The 10,796-nt window shown below is 37.8% G+C and overlaps 1 protein-coding gene across 1 annotated transcript; it reads right to left on the minus strand.

The window, feature by feature from the left end:
* Positions 1–304: 304 nt before the first annotated feature.
* Positions 305–1,776, minus strand: LOC120768878 (putative mediator of RNA polymerase II transcription subunit 12). The gene is made up of 3 exons (XM_040095631.1): positions 1,255–1,776; positions 591–1,089; positions 305–315 (listed from the first exon to the last, which is right to left on the minus strand). The coding sequence occupies exons 1-3, from the start codon at positions 1,774–1,776 to the stop codon at positions 305–307; spliced, it is 1,032 nt and encodes a 343-aa protein (XP_039951565.1).
* Between the last annotated feature and the right edge of the window lie 9,020 nt (positions 1,777–10,796).

Below are 10,796 nucleotides of genomic sequence, written 5' to 3' on the forward strand. Positions count from 1 at the left end.
ATAACAAGAAGAAAGTGAAAGAAAAAGCTCTGATAAGGATTAGACATATCAGGCAATCGTCTCTGAATTTTTATACAGGAATAGCGAATATTTTTAAGGTGCGTCATGTTAATGACATAATAGATTGATAATAGTCTAGAATCCCCTTCAAAACTGGTATGCGTTGAAATAAAGGACGTTGAATAGCGTTTGTAGCTTAGTCTTTGATCTCTATACCTACTTCTTTTACAAATAATAATAAAAAGGCAGAAAAGGCTCTGAAAGGGAAAGAGCATTTAACATGTCAGGCGATCACCTCAGAATTTCAGTAAATTTCTGCAAATCAAAAATATTTTTTTTGTATAAGAATAAGTAGTGATTTCAAGGAATAATTTAACTACTGGCATTTTGGGGGGAGAATAGACTGGTAGTAATTTAAGATCACTTTGAAAAATCGAATTTTGGTGTTGAACTAAACAATTTTCCACTCTTCACTTCTGGAGTCATAAAATCTATACTTCTTATGTACCATGTAATGTATGTTACCATGGAAAAGACTGCTGCAACTTTCAACACTGCCATTGAACACAATGAGACCGCCTTTCACTTACCCCTTGGCCTTGTACGCTGCTGCGGGTGCACCGGTATGAAGCGATGCGGCACCAAACGCACGCTCGGTGGGCATGGCAACGTGCCAATATTGCGATACACCACTATGTCCGTGTTGCCCTGGACGACGACGTGATCTTGACGATTCTGTATCGTTGTAGTGTCGTAGACGGTATGTTGCTGGCTCTGCGGTTGTTGCTGATGGGTGTGCTGATGTCTAGACGTTATGCTGCTTGAATTGCTAACAGTATGTTGTTGTTGTTGCTGTTGTTGCTGTTGTCTATGTTCATAACGATGTTCGTTTGGAGGACCTTGTGGTGGCTGCTGCTGTATGTGTTGTCGTATTGTGGTTGTTGTATTCGTTGTGATTTGCTGATGATGATGATGATCGATGGACGTGCTGATGCGTAGGGTGGTGGCTGGTGTGTCGGGTTGCGGTATGAAATGGTATTGTTTTTGTAAGTGCGAAGTTGGTGGCACGCGAATTTGTTGTTGTAACTGCTGTTGTTGTTGTTGCCTTTGTTGCTGTTGGTAATAGTGGCCTTCGCGGGGATTATATGAGAATTGTTGTTGCTGCTGTGTGAGCAGCAATCTGTGTGGTTGTTGTTCTGGTTGAAGCGATTGTTGTTGTTGTTTTTGTATGAAATGTGCTTGTTGTTGTTGTACAGCATCTTTAGTCCGCTTCAACTCATCAGGTCGCTGCAGTTGGCGCTGCTGTTGCGCAGACTGTTGTTTTTGTTGTTGCAACTGTCGCTGCCTTTGCCGCTCCTGCAGCGTTTGTGGCTTTCGCACATTCTTTGGTATATTTTCCGCATTTAACCGTTGCACCGCACCAGCGGACATGTTGCGTGTTGCCTGCGCGGTTGCATTCGGTTGTCCGCGCGGCAGCAACACTTTTCGCCGTTTGCCTTTGTAACGCTGCGCCACCTGCGTTGACCCCAATGCTCGCTCTGTTTGATTTTGCATTTTCGTGGGATACTTGCGCCGCAGCTTTCGTTTGGTTGGTGGCGATGTTGCGGGCAACATTGTTGCAGCAACATCATTTTGTACACTCTCATTGTCAACACTTACGCCACTTCGGCTATGACTTACACTATTTACACTAACACTATTATTTACAGGTTTCACTGTACTCTCCACAAACGAGAGCAGCTGATTGGCACTGGATGCGCTGTCATCTGTCAACATGTGGACGCAACGCGTATGTTGCGCGGCATGTAGCAGGCAGAAGAACAACAGTAAAGGTCGCACTAAATACGCCATTTGCCGAAGGTGGCGGTAGCATTTCGTAGATTTTCGTTTGTCGCGTTGTTTTTGTTGCTGTTTCTGTTGTTGCTTTGCGGAAGTGGCGCGCTTTCGCGTGTCACATAACTGTTGTTTGCTATCAGCGATAAATGTCACGCTGACAGTTCGCTTGACAAGCGCTGTCATTTTTAATTCTTGCACTGTTTATGTTATTCTATATTTAATTGAAAGCATTTGTTGTTTTTGTTCGTGGCGAAACATATTTTCAATCGTTGACAAGTCACATTTGCTATTTGTTATTGATGTGGCAGGAGAAAAGACACTTATATAAATAGTTGCACGAATTTAAAAAAAATAATAAATTTTGACATTTGCTTTTGACAGCCGCAGTGTTGCATTTCTATTTAGTTGAATTTATATTTTTCAGCGAGGAATACAAGAAATATCCGTGGCGACCTGTTGCCGCGTGTACAACTCAATTAATTGCCGTTAATTTGCAATTTGTCTTCCCTCAGCATTTAACCCACTTTCGGCCTAAATCTCCAGCGGTCGGCTTACAAACGCGTAGCTGCGGCATAGCAGAAAAACGCCAGCCAGCGTTGCCCCACTGCGCTTAGAGACCGGCATATGTGTCTCCACTTTTCCCTTCCGCCGTTGCTGCGCCATGTGGCGCGTAGCAGCTGTCGCTTTAACCACATGCGGTGCATTACGCGCAATCAGTTAATTATATTCGGCGAAATTTTATTGCTCAATTGGCATTCGCATGGCGGCGCACGGCGGGTGTCCCCAGCGCGCGATATTTTGTTACCAAAAATATTAAATATGACTACAAACTTTTGCTTTTTATCTTCTAAATGAAGTGTCACACAGTGCAAAAGCAGGTGCAGGTGAATATTCATTTCGTAGCCATAGACATGGCACCCAGAGTCAAGATTTCTCTCCAGACTTCCTAAGAGTGTTAAAAATGTGGTATGTAACCGTAGACTTACTGAGAGAGTTTAAAATGTGCTGTGGGCGGCTAAATAGTTGAAAACCTTTGCTGGTTAAATCATTCTTCGTACAAAAAAAAAAAAAAAATAGCACAGCTTATATTCGGCCTGCGACTAATTTGATCTAGAGGATCGTTTAGACAGTTTAGGTCATCAAAAGTTATTACGAATTTCGAAAATTTTAAGTTATTGCGGTTTATGTGGCATTATCATGAAATAACTAATACAATATTTAAAAGTCATTGCATGTAATCAAGTCAACAATTATCGGAATGAAGGGAAAAAACGAGCCGAAACCTAAAAAAAGCCAAAGCTGCTCAAAAATCAAAGTGATGCTCATAGTTCTTTCCGATATTCGTGGTTTGGTGCATCATGAATTTGATTGTGACCGAATTTAAGGCCAAAATCGCAATGAGTTCTATCGATCAACCACCGTATTCATCAGATTTGGATCCGTGTGTTTTTTCTTGTTCCCCAAACTGAAATTGCCGTCCTGTGGAACCCCTCTTCAGTCTATCGAAGAAATAAAACAAAATTCGCTGAAGGAGCTGAAGGCCATCTAAAAAAGTGCTAATGAAAAGTATTTCGAGGACTGCAAAAATCGTTGGCTTAAGTGTATTACATCTGCTGGAGATAATAAAAACTATGAAGATAATTACCATATGCATTTTCCATAAAACGTTCTTGGCACCCGATGAAGGATTTCGTTAAGACCGCTTGACAGGCAATGTGTTAAATTGCGATAAAACTGTATTCAAAGCAACTAGTCCGCAAAACTTAGAAGCAATTCGGTACATAATAAATAATAAAACTAACGACTTCTACAAAATCGGAGAAGAACTAAGCAAATCAAATACGCCAACATCCAAAAGATTCACCAAATAGATTAAAAAGGTAAATCTGAGTGGAAGATAATGAGAGCGCGAGCGCGTCAGCCGTCATAAATATCCAATAATTATAAACACAAGTTCACATATATATATATGTATATACATATATATCTATGCACAAATGTAAGTATGTATTTATTAGACACTTATTAGACGCTGCACGTGTGAATAACTCAAAAATTATAAAGTGCTAGATGCCTGAACGAAGGCTTTCATGAATAAAAACAGAAGTTAAATGCTATTTTTGGACAGCTGTGCGGTAAGCGAAGTTATTTTCCAGGAAGCCCAGCTGCTTTTGAATGAATTTGAAACATCAGCGGGAATAATTCTATAAGAAATGTGTGAGGTATACGAAACCGTGAAAGTGGCGGGCTAAAAGCAAAAAGATCGAAGCAAAAACTGAAAAAGTCAAAACACAGCAAATAAATACAAACATACATGTGAATATACATACATACATATGTACATGCATACATGAATATACATATATATATATATGTACATTCATGCATACATACATATTTACATGTGTATATCCAGACAAACGAATAACAAATGGCATAAACGTAAAGCGCTTAGGTCAACAGAAAGTAGCAAGTTTAACAGCAATAGCCGACAACAAATGTAATAAGACAACAACAAAGGCATAAAAACAAAAATTTTAAGTTTTTTGTTTCAAAGAACACAGGCCTCCATAAAAAGTGGCGTCTCGTGCACTAAATAGAAACTAGAATGCGGGTTTAACAAAAAATAGAAGCAAAAAGCGCGGGAAATAACAAAGCATAACGCAAAAATCGTGATGTAATAAATTTTGTACGAAAAAATGGCAAACAAAAATGATAAAGAAAATAAAAAAACGCTAAAATGAACTGCCTATGTAGCTGAGGTGGAGAATTCGTTAGAAGCCCGATTGAAGTTCAGCGCACGTTTGAGTGACTCAGACAGGGGAAGTCTGTGAATAAAGCAAATTATCGGTCGGATAGGAGATGAAATAAGAATACAGCAGATTTGAGAAAAGGTTGTAGATGAAGACTTTTCTAAAAAGTTTCGGATCACAGAACTGTGTAGTTGAAGTCACTTTCACTTTTCACACAAATCTGAGTTTTGTAATTGGAATCACCTTTTCTTGTATCACATAACCCATATATGGGTTATCTTTAAATTCTACTTCATTTAATCCTTGTTTTTAATATCCTTTTGATTATTTCGTTAAGTTGTTAGTCAGAATAGTATAGTTATAAGCAGAGATAGCTTGATTTCAAATATGTGACATACAGATCCTGGCTCATAGCTCTCAGACTTAAGTGAACCTCTGGAAATATAATTAGACTAATATTGAGGCGATTGCGTGGGAACATCCGTCGAAAAAAGTTGGAATTGTGGAAGAACAATTAATGGATTTGATATTGCACCATCGCATCGATCGACGATTGTGACCAAATTTAAAGCTTAAAACGCAATAATTCGTCTACCGTATTCACCAGATTTGGCTCTGTGTGATTTTTTCTTGCCCCCCAAATTGAAATCGCCGCTCCGTGGGACTTGTTTGCAGTCGACCGGAGAGATAAAACTAAGTTCGCTGAGGGAGCTGAAGGCCATCCCAAAAAGTGCTTATGAAAAAAGTGTTTTGAGGACTGCAAAAATCGTTGGCATAAGTATATTACATCTTCTTGGGATTATTTGAAGGCGACAAAATAAATATTGATGAATAATTGAATATTTTACGTTTTATATTTTTTATATTTGTATGTTTGTTTGGCCTCTGTTTGCTTACGACGCGAAAAGTGCGTCTGACGATTTTTCCATGAAAATACATAGAACAACGAGTTTGCTGAAAATTTGGGTTTCCAAAAAAATCATGGAGTCCACTTTACCACAAATACAAGAAGCATTCAGTAAAGGTCGTGAAGTCATTGAAAACTGACACACGTGAGTCGTCCGTTCCTTCTGTTAATGTCTATGACATCGAAGAAGTTAAAGAAATAGTGTTCGAGAGGAACCTTTATTTAAGACAATAATAAACATAATCGTCAACAAACTGATTAGACCTTTTCAGTGTGGCTTTAGATCTGGAAAAACAACAACTGACCAGATATTCACCATGTGCCAAATAATGGAAAAGACCCATAAAAATGGATCGCTTTTATGCCGCTATGTCTGAATTTGGCATCCCTGCGAAACTAACATGACTGTGTAATACCAATAGCTCCGTGAGCAATGCCAAAAGTTCCGCCAGGATTGGTAAAGACTTCTCCGAAAATTGGATGCCAAACGAGGTTTCAGACAAGGCGACAGACAAGGCAATTAGCCTTGAAATCCATCGCAAAATCACTCCTGGCAACAAGTGCTATTTTGGACTAAGTAGGTTATTGAAAAGGAAAGTCCTTTCTCGAAAAACCAAGACCAAATTCTATAAGTCACTTATCATCCCCGTCCTGGTATATGATTGACGGTAACAAGATCTGATGAGTCGCCGTTACGAGCTTTCGAGAGAAAGGTTTTGCGAAGGATTTATGGTCCTTTGCGCACTGGGGACGGTGAATACCGCATTTGATGGAATGATGAGCTGTATAAGATGTACGACGAAATTGATATAGTTCAACTAATTAAGAGACAGCGGCTACGCTACCGCTGGCTAGGTCATCTCGTGCGAATAGATGAAAACACTTCAGCACTGAGAGTATTCGACGCAATACCGGCTGGGGATGTAGAGGAAAAGAAAGACCCCACTCCGTCGAAAAGACCAGGAGAAGGACCTGACTACACTTGGAATATCCAAATAGCGCCAAACCGCGAATAGGAACAACTGACGCGCTGTTGTAAACTCGGCCATAAAGACGAGATATTTAGTCTCTCCGATACCCAGAAAATTTTCGAAATATTTTGTCGACTTTTAAAAATTTACTTTGTTCGCAATAAATTATAGAAGGTTGAAAGTAGGTATCTGAACTTTTCTCTTGAAAGTAGACATTTAAGAATTAAGTGAATAATATTTTTTTCTCTAAAAAAATGTACTCAGTTGAGAAGTTATAAGAAATATAATATAAAAAAAATCCACTTTAATGTAAAAAAAGTAAGATAAATGATCCTAAAATCTTAAATTTTATCGCTTTCAAAATTTAACTACTTTCGTAGCTGAAAGGTATTCAGTCCTTTTGTTAATCAATTTTTGCCATAATAATGCTTAAGTTCTAAGTAAACTCTGCACATGATGAAGAATCTAATTTAATATCTTTTTTATTTCTTTTTTGCTGAAATAATAGATGTACTCAAGCGACAAAGCAACGTTTACGCTTTTATATCTAAAATATTCTGAAAAAACAATACTAACAGTGGAAAAAAAGTTAATAGAAATGAGCACGCAAAGGCCTCTTTAGGCCAATGAAGGCGGAAAGAATTATACGGCGGCTTTGATAAAAGACATTCTCGCCATTCTTCTGCTTGACGTTGCGCGCAATTACATAATAGACGTTTAACGCGCCTACAAATTATGCTAAAAAATTAGAAATAAAAAATAAAAAAAATATATACTATATATACCTATGTATAGATATTTATAGAAAAATTATCAATAAATAAAAAAATTAATAAATAATGTTGCCATCAAACTTCTTTCTTTTATCTGCAGTCCTTAGCTTTAATATCACCCCTCACTTTGCAGCCCATTTGCACTCTACGCTGATCGCATGCCTGCGATGTCTGCGAATTAATTGATTTTTATTACTCTTTCAACTTGTCTTCCTTTTCTAATTTTTCACTATTTTGCTTAGTCTTTTCGATTTTTTCACACTCCCAAAGCCGTCGATTTTACGGTTTATTTTCATGTGCAGAGAGTGTGGCAGTTAACTCGGATTTAATTGCCAACAGCTGTGGCAAATGACAGCCATATACACAAACAGTTATAAGTACATACATACATATGTATATACATATGTATAATATACGTATAAGTAAAAATGTGTGTAAATATTCACATTTCTAACATGAGACATTTATGCGAGCGCTTGCCAGATTTTTGGTGGAAAAAACTCGCCGAAAAAGGCTTTACTAGTTAGTTACGCCTATCAGCGAGTGCGACGAGGTGTGAACTTTGTGGTGTTTGTATTTTTTTTGTTTTTACTTTTTAATTATTTATTTGGAGCGGCATGTAGAAAGGCGTTGCCCTGCCCTTTATTACAAAACTTGCCTAGACAAATTTGGAGAGATAATTTAAATATGCCAAAAAAAATTAAAAAAAATATTAAATAATATTTCTTGGTTAAGGTGTGTACATAAATGGATTTTCTAAGATTTTGTTTAAGACATTTTTTTAGGCAAAGACTTATGTATGTATCATGTTAGACTCTGCAGCATGCGATTGATTAGTCATATTTTGTATTACCGTGGGGAAAACTTAAACATTTACACGAAATTCGTCAGCCCGATAGCTCAGTTATAGCATTGACAGACGGCAGCGTTAAACCAGATTAATTGCATTTTTCGGGATTAATTCAGGAGTTACCATAGCTAACTCCGTTGCTGAATCCAAAAATAACTCTCAAAATTTTAGGGAGTTTGTGAGATTTTCGTTGGAAACATTGTTAAAAATGGCCAATTTTCATCTATTGTGAATGAAATACAAGCAACCCTGACAGCTGTTTATCAAATTCTCAATATAATATCAATAAAACTTCTATGTTATGATGCAGTTTTAAAAATAATGGTTTGATATGTTTTTGTAATAAAAAATGGTTTGGTAAAAATTGGTCGGCTAACAACCGTAATGTTTATCTTCTACCAATTTTCATTGAAAATATTATAAAAAGGACAATGAGCTGTTTATGAGAGTTTCAAACTTGCGTAGCTGCCGTCTGTCACCTACAAATTTGGATCTGATTAAGTGCGCAGTTAATCCGGATTAACGCTGCCGTCTGTCGAGGCTATTAGAAGCCGAATGTTCATAAAAATCGGTTGGAACATATTGTTCTATTTTTCGGACGACGTTGCTTTTCTTCATAATTGAAACCTAATTTAATTTCTAGTTACCACAGAGAAAATAAATCTGATACCGGAACCCAAAAGATCTAAATCGGACTAATTCTTTAATAAATGAATTAAATGTAAAAAATTAAGGCAACACGGTCTAAAAGAGATAAGAACTGTACCATTTTATCCAATCTCTCCTCAGTTTGAAAAGCATAATTGATTTTATAATACCCAACTGTGAAAAACTTGAAGCTTAGATTAGATAATACTGGCCGGCTGTCAAGTCTTACTTAGCCATATAGTTCCTTGGTAATGTAAGATGAAGTTTAATTGGAGCTTTAAATGAGCCTTGATATCAACTTTTTATACTTCATCCAGTCACTTAAACCGCGAAGCTGCTAGGTATCTGAGACGAGTTCTAGATAAGGCTGGACAGAAACATAGGCGGTGTTCCACCGTCTCTCTCATACCTACTTCACAACACTTTCGACATGTATCGCTGTTAGTTATGCCCTTGCGTTTCGCATGTGATACCAGTACAGTTACATGTCGTAAGACCAAGAACCGTCCTGCAATTCTTTCGAGAGCGTGTGAGTGAAAGGCATGTGTGTTTTTCTTTGGTGCTATTGCAAATGATCTTGGCGATCCTGCATGTCTTTGGGACACTCCATCTCGCCCTTTCAGAAATTTCATTTCGTTTTTAGTGCCTTCCATATTTTCCGTTCTAGTTTGGTAGCCAGGCGGTTGGTATTTTTGGCAAACTCATGAACAAACTCTGACGTAATGCGATGTGATATTATTGACTAATTTGCCGCTTGACTATAGACATGTGATTTTCTGCGTTGTTGAAGATCGTGAAAACATCGAAAATTTGTCTCATGTTGAAATCAGAGCGATAACAGAGTACCTCAATATCTCTTATGAATCGATTTTACACATTTTGAATACTGTTTTAAGAACCTTATCTCGACTGGTGACGGGATGTCTTTTTTTTTGAATATGAAATTGTCCAACAATCTAGTATTGGCTGAGGAGACTAAATCGACTCAGGCCGTCCGACTGATCTTTTATAAATAATTTTGTGAGGATCTCCAAATTTTCCATCTGGATAAACTTCTTGACAAGCTTAATACATCCTGTTCGAGGTATAAATAACAATACGTAAGTTGCCTTTTAAATTTTGGGGTTTGCCAACCATAATTTGGCAATCTGAAACTCACAATTCTATCATAAAGTTTCATACTTTTGATGGTATGGATACTCAGTAACAGTACAGTAACTTAAAACATTATTTTCGACAAAAAAAAAATGATACTAAATCGCGAACATTTTCGCGCGATTCTTTTTTACAACTCCGAACGTGGATTAAATCATCAGGCGAGCGTCGTTGAATTTAATTCAACTTTGACGACTAAGCTTTATCACAAACCAGTGTTTATGGATTATTTGGTAAATTCAATCGAGGTCGTAGCTCACTCCAGGACGAATTTCGCAAAACGAAGGTCGCTAAAAATCAGTTGTTGTTCGGGAAATTATTGATGCTGTGCGAAAATTGATATTTCAAGATCGTCATGTGACTTAACGTAAGATTGAGACGACTATGGCCATTAGTGAGACCAGCATGTATCCAATATTTCATGAACATTTGACCGTTGTATCCCACACAATTTGTCGATCTCTCAAATAAAGGCTCGTGCCGATTGACCGAGGGAAATGAAAAAAATAAAGCGATAGCGAAGCTGTTCGCGCTCTAAGCACTTCCAAGCAAATGGTTGGCGGTTTTTTGGAAAAGCTTGATATATTGCAACCGTGCTACTAGAACAACGCAGACAGCAAATACCTTTTGTTTGTCAACTCTCTTTCAAGAAATCAGGAAAACAACCTCTGAAGACGGATCACTCTTCTGCGAGCTTCCACACATCGACTGAAATAGCTGAATTTTTGAGCACTCGAAACCTCAATTTGATGAGTCATTCTCCGTATAGTCCCGATTGCCACCGAATCACTGCTTTTTATTCTAAACGTCTAACCTCTTAGTCAATGTTTTTCGAAACCTGAAGAGGCGATTGTTGAGTTTAGAACGCATGTTTTGGAGATACCTCAAACAGAGTGACTACAC

Source organism: Bactrocera tryoni, chromosome 2, assembly GCF_016617805.1.
Source record: "Bactrocera tryoni isolate S06 chromosome 2, CSIRO_BtryS06_freeze2, whole genome shotgun sequence".
NCBI classification, from domain to species: domain Eukaryota; kingdom Metazoa; phylum Arthropoda; class Insecta; order Diptera; family Tephritidae; genus Bactrocera; species Bactrocera tryoni.